Here is a 17,802-nt window from a genome sequence, read left to right as displayed (position 1 = left end):
GGGAAGATCCGGGAGGTAACTGCGGACGCCGCCAGGGTTCGCCAGCCGGAGAGGAGGACTCCCGTCCTCCTGCTCGATGTTCCGGAGTGGGCTGGGGCGGAAGACGTGGTCCACGGCCTGGCTAGGGCAGGGGTCGTCGTGCCCGCCGATGGAGAATCGGTGTCCATCAGGAAGAACGGCGGCCGGCGCGGAGACCTCGATCGCGTCGCGAGGGTAGACCTCCCCTTCCGCGATGCCATCGCCCTGGCAGAGGCCAAAGCAGTGGAGGTCGGATGGACAAGGTGTCGTGTGAAGCTGCTGGAGAAGAAGCAGACCATCTGCTTCCGCTGCCAGCAGAAGGGACACCACGCTGCGGAGTGCCGTAACGAGGCGAAGCCACGGTCCTGCTTCGGGTGCGGCGCCACGGACCACCTCGCACGGGACTGTCTAGGACGGAAGAGGAGCGGCGGCGTCGTCGACAGCGGCGCAGCAGGAACTGCAGAAGGAAGTGCTGGGACTAAGGAGCAGCCAACCGCAGAGGGACCGTCGAGGCTGGTGGGCGGGCCTGCCCCGCCGAAGACGCCGACGTCTGATCCATCGCCATGACGGAACTAAGGTACGTGCAGACGAACCTGAACCACTGCCGAGCTGACCAGGATCTGCTGGATGAGTTCGCTAGGGCGGGAGACATTGCGGTGGCGCTGGTCAGCGAACCGCAAGGTGGTGGACGAGCTGACTGGCACTACGACTCCTCGGGTCTTCCGTTCCGGGCTCACGCTCAGCGACGTACAGACGGGCGATGGGTTCGTGGCAGCCACCGTGGGAGGCGCAGTCCGCGCCTTTAGCTGCTACGCTTCCCCTGCCTTGTCCGCCGCTGAGTTTCAGCAGTTCCTGGGTCGTCTCGAGGCCTCCGTGAGGTCGCACCACGGCGTTGGTCTCGACCTCATCGTAGGTGGGGACTTTAACGCCCGGTCGGCGTCCTGGGGGGACCGCCTCACGGAGGCCCGCGGGGACGACCTGGCAGCGTTCGCGGGCTCCTTGGGACTGATCGTCCTGAACAGGGGGCGGGAGCCGACCTTTTTCGGGAGAGGGCAGGGGTCGTGCGTCGACGTCACTCTCGCCTCCGAATCGGCCGCAGGGAAGATTCGGGGGTGGACCACGCGGACGGACGTAGAGAACATGAGTGATCACCATCACTTGTGTTTCTCATACAGCACCGGCCGCACGCCGTCGGACACTCGCGGTGCTCCTCTGGCGGCGGCGGCGGTTGGTCGGCGGCACCCGGGTTGGCTCACAACTCGGCTGGACGCTGATCTTCTGGCCGCGGCCGTGATCACCGCGGAGTGGACGGGGGCGACTCTGTTCACGGGGGCTTCAGTCGCTTCCGGAGGCGCCGAAGCCGAGAGGCTTGTCGGCAGCGTCGCCGCGGCCTGTGACACGGCTCTCCCCCGGAGGAACCCAAATCCTCGGGGGAGACCACCAGTTCACTGGTGGAACGGCATCGTCGCGGCGGCGCGCGCCGAATGCGTGCGACGGAAGCGGCTGTGGATCAGGCAGCGCGGACGTGTCCGCGACGGGGATGCGTCCACGGCTGACGCTGAGCGAGCCTACCGTGAGGCTCGTAGCGAGCTGAAGCACCGGATTCGCGAGTCGAAGACCCGGTGCTGGGCAGAGTTGGTTAAGACCGTCGACGACGACCCATGGGGGAAACCCTATAAGGTCGTTATGAAGAAGATCCGTGGGCCCCCGGCGACGGCAACGATGGGACCGCAAACGGTCCGCGACATCGCTGCCGTACTCTTCCCCCAAGGGGAAAGAGACGGGGAGCCCGCCTACGTCACGGGGGGACCAGCCCGAGGACGTTGCGGAGTTCACTCAGGAGGAGGTTAGCGCCGCGGTCAGACGCTTCGGGAGTCGCGTCAGGGCGCCTGGACCGGACGGCATTCCAACGTGGCTAATCCCGGGCGTCTTGCTGGGGTGTTTAACCGCTGCCTGAGGGAGGGCATCTTCCCCGGACGGTGGAAGCGCGCTCGGCTAGCGCTTCTCGCCAAACCAGGGAAGCCGGAGGGGATGCCGTCTTCGTACCGCCCGCTGTGTCTGCTGGACGACGTAGGGAAGATCTTCGAGTTCCTGCTGGCGACCCGAATGAACAGCCACATGTCGACTTCCGGGGCCGGGCTGTCCGAGCGGCAGTTCGGTTTCCGGACCGGCTTGTGCACGGACGACGCGTTGCGGCTGCTTCGCGAGCGTCTCAACGAAGCCGTGAACGCCCGTCGTTACGCCGTCGCCGTGAGCCTGGACATTCGGAACGCCTTCAACTCCGTCGGGTGGGGTGTAGTGCGCTCGGCGTTGGTGCGTATGGGCTTCCCGCCATACGTCGGACGGGTGCTCAACTCGTACCTCAGCGACCGGGTCCTGCACGTGTGCGATGACAACGGGGGCGATCCAGTGACGGTGGGGGTCACTTGCGGAGTCCCCCAGGGCTCCGTACTCGGACCACTCCTGTGGAACGTCGCGTACGACACCGTGTTCCGCTTGCCGCTGCCCAATGGTGTCACCATCATCGGGTATGCGGACGACACGCTTGTCGTGTCGGAGGGGAACACGCTGTCGGCGTTGCAGGACCGGGCGAACGCGGCCTTGGCTGTGGTCGCCGGACACATAAGGGACTTGGGACTGAAACTTGCCGTCGACAAGACGGAGGCGGTGGTCTTTAAGTCCCAGTATGGTCCGGCTGACCTGAGGTTACGGATCGGGGACCAGGCCGTCCAGCTGTGCGCGACCCTCAAATACCTGGGGATCGTGCACGAAGCCAAGGGGACGCTTTACGGGGCGCGCTATCGCTACGCGGCCGACAAGGCACGGCGAGCGATGGCGGCCCTGCGCGGGCTGATGCTGAAAATCGGCGGCCCCCGCGAGATCAGGAGGCGCCTACTGGTGAGTGTCGTGCATTCAGTGATGTTGTACGGCGCTCCGACGTGGGGCGCTGACCTGCGTCTCAGCCGGACGGGTCCCAAAGCGTTGGCAGCGGTCCAGCGCTTGGCCGCCATCGGCAGCGTTAGTGCGTACCGGACGGTGTCCCTCGAGGCGGCGACAGTCGTCGCGCGCATCATCCCCATCGTCCTGATGGCCGATGAACGATACGCGTCGTTCGAGGCCAGAAGGGAAAGGCGGCTGGCAGGGATTGGCGACGGAGGCCCTCTCCCCCCCGGCGAGCACGCCGAGCCGGCAGACACCCCTCAGTCGCTGAGGGCTCGTGTGCTGGCGGTGTGGGCCCGGGAGATGCAGGGTGCGGCGCCACCTGCGGACAGCGGACGCGAGTGGATCCGAACCCTGATCCCCCCGGACCTGCTCGTCGGGTGGATGACCAGAAGGCACGGCGAGATGTCCTTTCACCTCACCCAGCTGATGACGGGGCATGGTTGTTTCAACTGGTTTCTCCGGAGGATCAACCGTGCGCCGTCGGCCGGGTGCTCCCATTGCGGTCCACCCGACGGCTACGGGTAGGCAGTCGACAACGCCCTTCACACCCTCGTTCACTGCGAAGCGTTCGAGGTGGAGAGGCGTTGCTTGGTCGACGCGATAGGACCCCTCGATCCGAGCCGTCTGGTCCCCAGAATGCTGGAGAGTCCTGCAAACTGAGAGGCGGTGGCCCGCTTCGCGAGGGATGTGATGGTCCTTAAGGAGGGCGCTGAGCGGGACAGGCAGTTCCGGCAGGGGGTGGCTCCGTCAAGGCGTCGGAGATGATTATTTTTATATTCTATTGTTGCTGTTACTTGTGTGAGGGGTTGGGTTCGGGGGATTGTCCCGACCCCGCCCCACTATAATAAGACACGTGATTGCCGGGGGTTAGGGCACTGGGTGGGGTATTGTCCCATTCATGCTCGCCCCTGGTTATCACACTCATGTATGTAAATCGTTGTTTTTGTTTGTTAATAAACGATGGCGACTCACCACCCGAAGTATTGCTTTACGGCGTTTCCGGGTGGTGGGTGTATTGCCGATTCAAAAAAAAAAAAAGGTTAGGTTAGGTTAGGTTAGTTTAGGTTCCGTCTCGACTCCGCCGTCACGCGAAGATATCGTGCGTCGAAATCCATCTGACAGCGGCCGAGAAATCGCGATAACAGTGTCCCGGAATCCGCCGCCGCCGCCGGAAATAAATTTTTCCCAAAAGTTCGCCCGATCTTCACGCTCGAGGTTTTAAAATCTCCGTTAGGCCCTAACTAAGAGAATAAGATATCGTGCGCGAACGCAAGTGAAAAACCCAGTGCGCTATCGCGACCTAAGCCCACCGCGGCCGGCCGCCCGTCCGCACGGCCACACAGTATTCGCCGCTGAAGTCGAACCGAGCTTCGCACACACCCGTTCGATACACCCAAAGATCCGCATAGCCCGTGCGCATCTTTCGGTGCACACAGCGGGTCCGTAGCCTCCCGCCCGACAAAAGCCGACGCCGATCCGTAAAAGTTTGACTACCAAGTGCTACTGTGTTACGCAGGCGTCAAAAGTGCACCGTTTCTGCCGCCCACGAACGCGATCGTTAAAAAACGCTCGCGCGTCTTGTGCCCAGCAACCAGACGGAGCTATCGAGTTCCCTCCCGACCGTTTTGAACCAGATCTCAGTGCGCTAGATCGATAACAGTGAACCCAAAAACCGTCCAACTGAAACCGACCTCCCGAGCAAACGAAACGACCCACGGCTAGGTGCATCACCTAGTTCGGTCAGCATCGTCGAGGCCGAATTTTCAAGACTACGAACGGGCAAATCGGATACATGTTGCCCAGGTGGGTGCACTATTACACTTCCCATTAGGTTTAACACGGCCGCCCGTACTATCGCGCAGCCCATAAAGCCGTGATAACGGATTTTGCCACCCCTATCGGGTCGGTCGAATCTCGGATTTTGCCACCGCGATCGCGTCGGTTTCGCCGAATTTCTGAAATTTGAAAACGCCGGTGCGCGAGAACCAGCGCTCGGAGAGCGCTGCGGAAAACAGACGCAAGGTCGGGGCACCCTCCCCCACCCCCACGCGAAAGTTTTCCCCTCACCCCGTTTTCAAAATCACCCGCAACTCCGGCCCCGAAGGTCCCACGACCCCGGGACTCGGGCACAAGCCCCCGAGGCACTTCCCGGACGAGGTCCCCCCGACGGAAATCCAACCCGGAAAAACCCAACCCGAAGAACCCGAAGAACCATTCACACTGGTGGTGATTACCAGGAGCACGCCAAACGCACACAGACCCCAGACGACCAGGAAAACCGCTGTGAGACCCGCAGCCGTCCTGATCAAGGTCGGCGAAGGACGAACCTACGCGGACACGCTCCGTCAAGTCAGGGGCACGCAAATCGACTTCGAAGGCCTTGGAACCCATGTGACCTCCATGAGGAAAACCCTCAAAGGCGACCTGCTCGTCGAGCTCACCAAGGGCGCCAAGGCCACTGCAGCCACCGCAGCCATCCGGGACAAACTGGCCGAGAGCATCCAAGGTTCCACGGTTACCAGGCTCCGGCACACTGCCGAGATTGAAATCACCGACCTCGACGAGGTCACCACCATAGAAGAGGTCCTCGCCGCCATCATCAAGAGCGCGCCGGACGACCAACCCCTCTCGGCCGACGACGTGAAGATAACCGGTCTGTGGGCCACTCGGGACAGCCGACAAAGGGCCACCGCAACAGTGCCCATCGCCATCAGCCGCAGCCTGACGTCCATCCGCGTCGGCTGGACGCAGTGCCGGGTCCGTCCGCGCTGACCGGAGCCTGCGAAATGCTACCGGTGCCACGGCTTCGGCCACGGCACGCGGCAGTGCACTGGGCCTGACCTCTCCCACGCGTGCAGGAGATGCGGCCTCACCGGGCACACTCAAGCCACCTGCGGAGAGGCTGACCACTGCGTCGCTTGCGACCGCCTCAAGGTCCCGCGCGTACCCCACAAGCCCGGCTGCGGGGCTTGCGCTGCACGACGGAAAGCCATCTCAGAGATGAACGCCACTAAGAACCGAGTATGATGAACATCATCCAGATAAACCTGCAAAGGAGCGCCACTGCACAGAGCATTCTGCAGCAGACAGCAGCCAAAAAAGGAGCTCACGTCCTTCTCCTGTCCGAACAGAACTGGAGTCCAGGAAACGACGACAGATGGTCAGTCAGTAGCGACTCCTCCTGCGCAGTCGTTCTTACCGCTCTAGCCGAATTCGTCTCCGAATCTACGGGGACAGGCCGCGGATTCGCCTGGACTCAGATTCGCGGAACAAGGTTTTACAGCTGTTACGCCTCCCGTAATGACACGGACGCAAACTTCGCCGCCTTTCTGGACGACATCCAGACGTCCGTCCGCGAATGCTGCCCGCAAACCAACATCCTGATCGGCGGCGACTTCAACGCCTGGTCACAAGAGTGGGGCTCAGCACGCAACGACCGGAGGGGAGGCCAACTCGCGGACCTCACAGCCAGCCTCGACCTCGTCACCGAAAATTCCGGCTCCACCGCTACCTACCGGCGGATTAATGCCGAGTCCGTGATAGACGTCACCTTCTCACGCCTGGTCGCACCAGCTGCTGTAAGCGGATGGAAGGTCCTGGACGGAGCGGAGTCCGCAAGTGACCATCGCTATATCACATTCAGTCTCGACCCATCTCCGGACTCTGACGAATCGGCCAACGATCACACAAGTGGCTGGTCATACCACCAGCTGAACCCGGCCGCCCTGGCCTCGCACCTGGCGAACACGGCCGAGCCCGACTTTGAAGAAGACATCTCGGCATCGCAGGCAGCCTCTCCAAGTACCTGGAAGCAGCTTGCGACTCGTGCATGCCCCCTAGGGCCTTCCACAGGCCAGGCAGAACCCAAGTGCACTGGTGGTCGAAAGATCTGGCCTCTCTACGGGAAAATACGCACAAACTAAGGAGATCTCACCAACGGTCCGCCCGGAGGCACGGCAATCCAGACGAAACGCTAGCCCTCCGAGACGCCTATAGGAAAATCAGAAAGGAGCTACGCAACGCCATACGCGCCGCGCAGGACAAGAGTTGGTCAGACCTCTGTAAAGCCGTGGACGCAGACCCTTGGGGGCTTCCTTACAGGGTCGTCACCAAAAAGATCGGCCGCAAGAGGCCTGGAATCGAAGCGAGAGGCAGAGAATCGTCCATCGCCGACTACCTGTTCCCGCATCCTCCACCTACCGACTGGTCTCAGGAACCCCAGACCCTGAACGACGACGACGAAGACCCCGAACTCCTAACGTTCTCGCCGGTCGAACTAGCAGTGGCCTGTAAAAGACTACCCGCCGGCAAGGCCACCGGACCCGACGGGATTCCCAACGAGGTGCTGAAACTCGTCTCCCTCTGGAAGCCGAGGGTTCTGCTCGACGCATATAACGTCTGCCTCAAAAGAAGAACGTTCCCGGACAGGACAGGTGGAAGACGGCAAGACTGGTGCTCCTGCACAAGGGACCGCCGAAACCGCTAGACGACCCGTCCAGTTTTAGGCCCTTGTGCATGTTGGACTCAGCCGGGAAACTCCTAGAGCGCCTAGTCCTTGGCAGGCTGAACGAACATCTGGACCGCACGGGAAACCGATCGGAGAATCAATACGGTTTCAGGAACGGCAGGTCAACGCTCGACGCTATCGAACGCGTCCTACAGGCCGCACGCGGAGCGGCGCTCGGAGCCGTCCAACACAGGGACATATGCGTCGCCGTGTCACTCGACGTTCGCAACGCCTTCAACTCGGCACCGTGGCGCAACATCGACGCCGCGCTCCGATCCAGCCGCGCACCGGACTACCTTAACGCTCTAAAACGCTCTTACTTGGAGGGAAGAAACCTCCTCGTCGGCCAGTCGCTGCAACGGCGGAGCGTGACTTGCGGAGTACCCCAGGGCTCGGTACTCGGTCCCAGTCTCTGGAACGTGTTCTATGACGGCCTCCTCAATATAGAAATGCCACCAGGCGTCCAACTGGTGGCGTTTGCTGACGACGTAGCCGTAATCAGAACGGCACGTACGGGGGAGCTAGCAAGCGCGCTAATGAACCCTGCACTCCAGACTATAGCCACATGGATGCGGGAAAACGGCCTACAACTAGCGCCGCAAAAATCTGAGCTCGTTGTGCTGACTAATAAAAACATCTACAACGACCCCGTTCTGCCGGTGGAAGGACACAGGATCCCTTCAAAACGACACATAAGGTACCTGGGCGTGGAACTGGACACCCGCCTATCGTTCACCACACACGTCAGAGAAGCTTCCAAATAGGCAACGGATTCGGCACGGGCTATCGGCCGGCTCATGCCGAACGTAGGGGGACCTTCCCAAAGGAAAAGGCAACTTTTGGGAAGCGTCGTGAATAGTAAACTTTTATACGCCAGTCCAGTTTGGGCAACCGTAGGAATCAAGACGGCGATCAATCGAGCGGCGATGTCCAGGGCCCAGCGGACCATATCTCTCCGCACTATAAGGGCCTACAGAACGGTATCGGCCGACGCCACGGCAGTGCTCTCCGCGACGATTCCGGCCGACCTGATCGCCCACGAGAGGGCCAGGGTATACAACCGAATCCAGGAAGGCTGCGCGGCCGGAACGGTGACAATTAAAAAAGAAGAGAGGGCGATCAGCACCACATCCTGGCAGGCTAGGTGGGACAGATCGGCCACCGGAAGATGGACCAACCGGCTACTGCCGAACATACAGCGTTGGGTCGATAAGCCACCACTGGACCTCACGTTTCATATGACTCAGGCACTCTCCGGGCACGGGTGCTTCAGGAGCTACCTGCTGAAAATGAACAGGGCCGACGACGGCTATTGTGTATATTGCATGGACCCCGAGGACACGGCCGAGCACACCATGTTCCTCTGCCCGAGATGGCTCGACGAACGGTCCAGAATGGCGGAAATCCTCAGGAGACCCCCCAACTGGTCGGACGTCGAGGAGATCCTCTGCAGCCCTCTAGCAGACGATCTACCGGACGACCCATCAGCCCGGCTAAGGCTCGTTGAACAGGCCCGCGTCAACCGTCAAGACTTCATAAACATGGTGGAAGCCATCATGTCGACAAAAGTAGCCGACGAGCGCGAGGAGCAGTCCGGCGCCTGAGCGGTCCACGCAACAAGCGTAAAAGGTCGGCAGGTACGCCGATCCGGACCGCCACCGCCGCGGCTCACGGCTCAGCTCGCCGTACAGAAGATGGAGGACGTGATCGAACGCCTCGAAACCGAGGAAACCGTCGGAGGTGCCACCGACCACGTCACTCCATCATCAACCCATCCTGGCACCACGGGAGGGACAGACCATACCGGATCTTCGACCACCAGAACGAGTTAACCAGAGCTGCGGACTACGGTCGGCTCTAGAATAGGCTTTCCCGAACGTGAAGTCCAGGGCGCCTGACTCCGGTCGGCCCGAGAAATCATCAGGAAGAACTCCAGACGGAGATTGTTGTAAATTAACGTAAATGAATGTAACCATGAACGGGGGGGTAAGTCGGGGAAATGTCCCGTCTACTCCCCCACGTATGTATAATATTGTTTTTTTATATAAACCAATAAACGATGGCGGCGTCGCGGAAGCAATGCGTAAGCAGTTCCCGCGGCGTCGTCGGTTCAAAACTGGAAAAAAAAAAAAAAGGTTAGGTTAGGTTAGGTTCAGTTCAGCGGTGGCTGTCGTGGCGTACGGACGTGTTTTTGTGCCGCTCCTGCGAAACTTCCGAATTTCCGAGGAAATAGTTGACCGTTTTTTGCGAGCTACGCACCAATCAACGCAGGACTCAATACTGCAGCGTCCAGTGCAAACTGCGCGAAGATCGGTCAAGTAATCACTGTAAAAACTCAATTCGAGTGTCTCCAGCTGCTCTGCGCTACTGTGTTACGCAGGTTCCGTTTTTCGTTAAAAAGTGCGCGGTCGGGCCGGTGTCGTTTTTGAGTCGGCCCGATTAAAACCCACCGCACCCTCCCGAAGGGTTCGGTGCATCGCGCGCAGCGCTAGGCGCCCTAGCTCCAGGGAAAACCTGCTTCCCCACCCACCGGGTTCGAGGCCAAGTTCCAGGCGAGCGGCAAGTCGGACGATCGCGCGCGGTGGCTCCGCGCGTCCGGCCCGCCGAGACGAATCCGTAGACACCTTCACCTCCAAGGTCCGACAATTACTCGGTGAGTAAAGCTGTTTTAAGGTGCGCCCTATCTTTTTACACGGCCGCCCAAAGCCGCCGCGGTGAAAACGGGATTTCCGATAAAACAGCTGTTTCTCGCTGGGTAAGAAGTGCGTTCACCCGACTCGGTGACGGGGAACAATTCGCGGCGCGTGGCCAAGTGACGGCGTCACTCGTCCCTTGGCGGCAAATTTGAATTTACCTCCACCACGGAGGTAAAGATATTTCGACCATAAGTCATAAAGTACGCGTCGGAGAGAAGTGTGGTAAACGGCAAACACGTTCTTGGGGAGCACCGCTTACGTTTTCACCATCGGGAACATAATCCCCCCCCTCCCCCCTACGTCGTTTTCGTTTTTTGGCGATATCTCGGCAAATATTGGTCTGAGAGGCTCGGGGAAAAAATTTAGCCCCCCGTAGCCTTAACCTAACCTGCGACGGTAACAGACAGGTTGCCGAAAACCCGAACCCTCTACCCCTACCAGTGGCTGAGATATAGGGGAAACAAAGTCAAGGGGCGGTAAAGCTCGCTGCGACCGGGCTAACGGGGCTAGGCCCCCCCACCTCATCGGAAAGGCTTCCTTGGAGGTTCCTGCACATTCTGTCCCGGAACCGGCCAGCACCCCCCACTAGGGGCGGAAATATCGAAGGTGCAGTATCGGCCGAATTCGGAACCTGGCATAGACATGAGCCTCACAAAATCAGCGTACTCGGCGTTCAACATACTCGGGCAGAGTCTGAGCACCCACGACAGTGGCGTGAAGTTATTGTTCAAGAAAGCCGAGGAGCTGGAGTTAATTAGAGACAAAATACGTTCGGAAACGGTGAAGGCGGCGCTAAATGAGCTGCTGAACGTAGTGCATGCCTTGGAAGCGAGCAAAAGGAGCGTAATTGTTGCATTCAACGACACGAAAAAAGTCCTCAAAAAAGAAGAGGAAAACAAGGCTAACGGGCAGGCAGCTACCAATGTCGCCGGCAGCGACCAGCCACTGGCCGACAACCTGGCGAAGGAACTCGGCTCGCTGAGGACGGAGGTGGGGGAGCTAAGCAAGGTGGTGAGGCAACTAGCCGACAGAAACGTACCAGAGGAGGCATTGGGCGCCACGGCCCCAACATGGACGGAGGTAGTAAAAAAGAAGACGGCGAGAAAGAAGAACTCCCCATTGCAGGAGCAGCAAATCAATGGTGCGTTAGGAAGCGAGAACGCGACGAAGGCCAACCCGCGAGTTCGCGCGCGCCCACAGGCAATTATTATGGACGTCAACTAAGCTGGTTTTCCGGCGCTAGCCACGAAGATACGTGGCGGCGTCAACCGCGAACTAATTGGAGACAGCAATACTGGCATGAGGCAGGCGAAATCAGGGGCCTTACTCGTAGAAGTCCGTGGCGACCCAGCGCAGTTCGAGGCGGTGCGTGCAGAGATCTCCCGCTCTGCGGGCTCTGAGGTGGAAGTGCGAACGCTCCAGCAGAGAGTCATGGTTGAGGTCAGGGACCTCGACCAGTGGACAACTGCTGAAGAGGTGGCTGAAGCCACGGCCTCCGTCACCGGCGTTCCATCGGAGCAAATCAAAGTATTCAGTCTAAGGAAAAGATACGGGGGCTCCCAGTCGGTGTTGGTATCGCTACCGGTTGGACCTTCACGCGAGTTACTCAATTCCGGGCGGCTCCGCGTTGGCGTGATCAGCTGCCGAGTCAAGCTCGCCGATCAGAATCTAAAATGTTTCCGCTGTTTCGGCCACACAGCGAAGGAGTGTTCCGGCCCGGACAGAACGCAATGCTACAGACGCTGCGGCGAGTCAGGTCACAAGGTAGCTGCCTGCAACGCGATGGAATCTACAGTTAGTGATTTTGCCAGGTCCCTGGCGGTGGAGGCTCCAGCCCGGAAATGAGCGCGGCCGAGGGGACTGGAGTCATTCAAGTCAACTTGAACAACAGTTGGACGGCCCAGCAGCTACTCCTGCAGACGATGGCAGAACGACGATCGAACATCGCTGTCTTGTGTGAATATAATAGGCCGATGGGTGACTCCGACCACTGGGTAGGAAGTCTGGACAGGAAATGCGCCGTATTTGCAACAAATTCCTCGGACGTGATCTTGGACGAGCAAGGAGCGGGCGTAGGCTTCGCTTGGGTGTGGCTGGGCGATGTACTCCTGTACAGCTGCTACTGCACTCCAAACTGCTCAGTCCAAGAATATGATCTGTTCCTGGGCCGACTGGAATTTTCGATCTCGCATCAGTCAAGAACACATGTGAACCTGATCGTTGCAGGTGACATTAATTCTCATTCCCCGGAATGGGGCTCAATGAGGCTAGACACCAGAGGATCTATGCTGTCGGACTTCGCTACGTCGCTGGGTCTAACAATATGCAACGTCGGTTCCAGGCCTACCTTTAGGCGGGCTAATTCTGCCTCAATTATTGATGTCACGCTGGAACGCTTTCCCTCCGGCGGCCGCCAGCTCGTCACTGACTGGTCGGTACTCGAGGACACCTACTCAGCAAGTGATCATCTGTATATAGAATACCTTGTCTCATCACGAGCAGCGCAAAAAACCACGCGTCACACCACGATAGCTAGGGCACCGGGCTGGTCAGTTAAAAAATTTAATCCGGCAGCAGCCGAACTGTTCTTCGAACTGTCTGGACCGTCACGCTTACCATCACCTGAAGCACTCGCTTCGGACCACGCAGAGTGACTCGGGGCCTTACTCTCCGCCACGTGCGATGCCTCCATGCCACCCAGGTCGGCGTTCGAGGCAAGGAAGGCTGTCTACTGGTGGAGCAACGACATCGCCGCCCTTCGCAGGACTGCAATTGCAACGAGGAGAACTTACCAGCGTGTCGGCCGCAGATCGGGCAGGGGAACCCGGGAGGCCGAACTCGACGCTTATAAAAAAGCACGTACGGACCTCAAAACGGAGATTCGCAAGGCTCAGGAGAGAAGCTGGTCGGAGCTGTGTCGATCAGTAGATAACGACCCCTGGGGAGTCCCCTACAGGCTGGTCACTAAGAGGTTAGGCCGCCGATCACCGGCAATGGACCACACAGTCAGAAGAAGCGTGGCTCGAGGACTTTTTCCTCCATCACCTGTGACAGGTTAGGTTAGGTTAACCTAACGTAACTAAACCATACCCACATCAAGCGGAGAGACAGCCCTATCTGTCATACTACCTGAGGCGCCGTTAGGTATACCACTGTTTACCACTGACGAAGTGGCGAGGGTTGTCAGCAAGCTGCCGACGGGCAAGGCACCTGGACCTGATCTCATACCGAACGAGATCATCAAAACAACCTTTAGGAAGTTCCGGAAGTGTTTGTAGACTGCTATAACGCCTGCCTCTCGGAGGGGTCTTTTCCCACGCCTTGGAATTGCGCCAAGTTGGTGTTACTGCACAAGGGCAAAGGGAAACCTAAGAATGAACCGTCGAGCTATCGTCCGATCAGCCTACTGGACGGGTCCGGCAAGGTTCTAGAGAGGCTGCTCCTAGAGAGATTGACCCAACACATCGACAGTGCTGGTGCGTTGAGTGATCTCCAATTTGGTTTCAGGCGGTCGAGATCCACCGTAGACGCCATCCAACAAGTTCTGAATGTGGTCAAAGCTGCGGGCAGTGGCCCGGTTCAAAACAGAGACTTATGCGTCCTAGTGACGATCGACGTAAAGAATGCTTTTAATACAGCTCCGTGGAGGCTAATCGACGCGGCACTACGCCGCTGTGCGACCCCGAACTACTTGTTGAACATCTTAAGATCATTTATGGAGAACAGGGAACTGTTAATAGGGGACAACGACTGCCTCCCCGTCACCTGTGGGGTTCCTCAGGGCTCGGTGCTGGGCCCAACTCTATGGAATGTGTTTTACGATGGAGTGCTCAGACTCCCAGTACCAGACGGAATCAAACTAGTCGCATTCGCGGATAATGTGGCGGTGGTGGCGGTGGCCCACAATGCGGATCTGATCGAGCAATTGGTGAACCCTGTTCTCAGGATGATTTGCGAGTGGATGGCAGAGAATCAATTGCGGCTCGCGCCAGAGAAATCTGGGTGCGTGGTTCTAACAAAGAAGTATGTTTATCGGGATCCAGCACTGCTCATAGATGGGTGCACGGTAGCCGTCAAAAGGGCGGTGAGATATCTAGGCGTAAATTTGGACACCCGCCTCTCCTTTGGTGATCACGCGGAGTCGGTGACGACGGGCGCGAGGAAAGCCGCCTCTGCGCTCGGCAGGCTAATGCCAAACGTAGGCGGTCCAGCCCAGTCCAAGCGCAGCCTGCTGATGAGTGTGGTACACAGCCGCCTGCTGTACGGTGCCAATGTGTGGGCTGATGAGATTCAGCACGTGTGGAACCTGATGCTCCAGAGTCAGAGGTGCGCTGCCCTCAGACTGGCGAGATGCTTTAGATCAGTTTCAGACATGGCTGCTCTTGTTTTGGCGAGGATGCCGCCAGTCACGCTTCAGGCAGTCGGGCGCAAACGTGCCAATGCTCTCAGGCGCGAAGGTGCGGTCTTGACCAACCAGCAGAAAGAGGATGCAATAATTGGCCAGTTGCAGGAGATGTGGGACGTCTCCACCAAAGCCACGTGGACGAAGGAGCTCATCCCGGACTTACGAAGATGGTGGAGCCAAGGACCAAGGGAAGTAAGCTACCACATGGCTCAAGCCCTAACGGGCCATGGATGCTTTCAGAGTTATTTATGGCGGAAAGGAAAACCCGAGAATCCGGGGTGCGTGCACTTCCAGCTGTGTTCGATGATGCTGAACACACGTTATTCGCCTGTCCATTCTGGGATGCGGCAAGAGCGGACGTTGCGGCGGCGTTAAGGAATCCAGTCGGTCCAGAGGACGTTCCGTACCTCCTGTGCGGTCCCGACCAACAAGAGCTCCCGGAACAACCATCGCAACGGAGAAGGTTAATTGAGGCTTCAAAGAGACACACGGAACTCTTTCAACAGATGGTGGAGACCATTCTCTCCGGGAAAGAAGAATTGGAGAGGCAGCGCCAGTACCAAATGAGAATACATAACCATTAGTTAAGTTTATTTGTTGTAGGCTGAAACGGCCGATCAGGGTGGTTAGAGGCCCCCAGGTTTTTGTAAACTAATTAAACATTGTTATAATTATTTTGATGTGTTGATATTTGTTGTGGGCTGAAAGGCCAAACAGGGTGGTTAGAGGCCCCCAAGTTTTTGTTATTTAAATAATGTTTATTGTTGTGATTTTATTTATTGAAATAAATTATGTGGTCAGGGAGGCAGCAATGGGGAAAATTTTTTCCCTCCCTGACTGCGATTCAAAAGAAAAAAAAAAAAAAAAAAAGGTTAGGTTAGGTTAGGTTAGGTTAGGTTAGGTTACAAGGAACAAGGCCAAGCCCCGCCGCTGTCACAGATGCAAGAAGGACGACCACCTGGTGAAGGACTGCGCCCTACAGAAGCAGACGCAACAGCAGAAGCAGCCGCAGCCCTCAACCTCGAGTTGTGAGGCGCCTGCAGAAGAAAGTAAAGCGGTGTGATGGGACTCGACTTCGTGCAGTGCAACCTCAACCATTGTCGCGTGGCACAAGACCTTGTCGCGCAGTTCATGGTTGAAGAAAGAGTCGACGTCGCCCTGATCAGCGACCCCCACAAGGCAGATCCCGCATCCAGTGCCTGGCACGTGAGCTCCGGACAACGGAAGGCGGCCATCTACGTCGTGAACACGGGAGTAGCGGTGGCCAATGTCATCAGCGACCCCGAGTTTGTCACAGCTCGGCTCAACGGCGTCCAGGTGTACAGCTGCTACGCGTCACCCAACAGGCCCATCGAAGATTTCCAGGACCTGCTCCGCCGTCTCGAGGATAGTATCAGGACTGTTCAACAGGAAGTCCCCGTCCTCGTCACCGGGGATCTCAACGCGAGATCTGCTGCGTGAGGCGACTGGGTCGACAACAGTAGAGGTGAAGAACTGGAGCTGCTGATCGAGTCTCTCGGCCTGATCATCGTGAACTCGGGCTCAACTCCAACCTTCTCAAGAGGCGCCGGATCCATCGTCGACGTCACCCTGTCCTGCGACTCCCTTGCAGCTCGCATCACAGACTGGAGAGTACTGGAGTCGGTGTTCAACAACAGCGACCACCATTACATCAGGTTTTCCCTGACCCTCGGACGCGACCAAGGCAGAGCCACTCCCGTGACAACCGTCGCCCCACGCGCCTGGAACACCGCGGGCGGTGTCGCCAACGACACCTTCCTCGCTGGACTGATCCTGGCCGAGTGGCTCGAGCGAGGCGGCCTCCAGGACTGGCAAGACGCTGAGCGCGGGGCCTCTGCACTTCGGTCGAGGGTCACAGCTGCCTGCAACTTTGCCTTTCCCGCCCGTCAGACGCCTAACCCGAGGAAGCCTCCCGTTCACTGGTGGAACGCGGACATCGAGGGTGCATACCGTGAAGCCAAGAGGCAGTTGAAGATCGCCATCCTGCGCAGCAAGAGAACGTGCTGGAAAGAGCTCATTTCTTCAGTGGACGCCGATCCGTTCGGTAAGCCGTACAAGCTGGTGATGCGCAAGCTGAGAGGTCCCCCACCAACAGCCTCGATGGAATACGCGACGCTGCAGTCAGTCGTCGATACCCTGTTCCCGAAACACCAAGCGAGAACAGACGGCCCGTTGGTCCCTGTGGATCCAGTAGTCCCGCTCACGGATTCGGAAGTGGACTCGGCGGTCGAGAGGGCGGGCAGCAAGAACAAAGCCCCTGGTCTGGACGGACTCACAGGCAAGATACTCCGGGCGGTGCACAAGGCGCACCCGAACATCCTGCTGGACCTGTACAACAGCTGCCTCCGCAGTGGGACCTTCCCTGCGGAATGGAAGACCTCCAGGGTGGTGCTGTTGAAGAAAGGGAACAAGCCAGATAGTGTGCCCTCTTCCTACAGGCCTCTCTGCCTGTTGAACGACGTCGGCAAAGTCCTCGAGTTCCTGCTCGCGCGAAGACTCGAGGACCACATGTCGGACAGCGGTGGGCTCTTGGCCAATCAGTTTGGCTTTAGGAAAGGGAAGTCCACGGACGACGCGGTACGTGAGTTGCAGGCCAACCTCCTGGAAGGAGTCGACGGAGGCAAGTATTGTCTAGCCGTGAGCATTGACATCAGGAACGCGTTCAACTCCATCAAGTGGTCGGACATCTTGGATGCCCTGCCGGGATGGAGTGTCCCGCAGTACCTGCAGAACATGTTCCGGTCGTACTTCTCCGGGAGAACGGGAACGGTGTACGCAAACTGCGTGGAGGGCGGTACGCTGGAGATCGAGATTTCCGGAGGCGTGCCTCAGGGTTCCGTCGTAGGCCCTCTCCTATGGAACGCTACATTCGATGCCGTCATGACAACCGAGCTGCCCAGCGGAGCCAAGCTGCTGGGATTTGCGGACGACACGATGCTAGTCACCAGGGCCAAGTCGACCCAAGAGTTGGAAGCCGTGACCAATGAAGCACTGTCCTTGGTGGAGCAGCGGATCACCGACCTCGGCCTCCAGATTGCGGTGGAGAAGACGGAAGCCGTCCTCTTCACGTACAGGTACAAGTACACTCAGCCCGCGATCAAATTGTGCGGCGGCGACGTCCAGCTCTCGACCGAGATGAACTATCTCGGGATGGTAGTGGACAGGTCGATGCTGTTCAAGGGCCAGGTGAAGAAAGCGGCAGCCAGAGCAGC

General features: G+C 58.6%; 1 protein-coding gene across 1 annotated transcript; it reads left to right on the top strand.

The window, feature by feature from the left end:
- Nucleotides 1–12,005: 12,005 nt before the first annotated feature.
- LOC132951811 (uncharacterized) lies at nucleotides 12,006–12,818 on the top strand. Its single transcript, XM_061023804.1, has one exon. It carries the CDS (start codon nucleotides 12,006–12,008, stop codon nucleotides 12,816–12,818), a length of 813 nt encoding a protein of 270 aa, XP_060879787.1.
- The last annotated feature ends 4,984 nt before the right edge of the window (nucleotides 12,819–17,802 follow it).

The sequence above is a fragment of the Metopolophium dirhodum genome, chromosome 1 (assembly GCF_019925205.1).
Source record: "Metopolophium dirhodum isolate CAU chromosome 1, ASM1992520v1, whole genome shotgun sequence".
Taxonomy (NCBI): domain Eukaryota; kingdom Metazoa; phylum Arthropoda; class Insecta; order Hemiptera; family Aphididae; genus Metopolophium; species Metopolophium dirhodum.
Note: the sequence above shows the minus strand (reverse complement) of the source record. Positions and strands in the feature narration are given on the sequence as shown.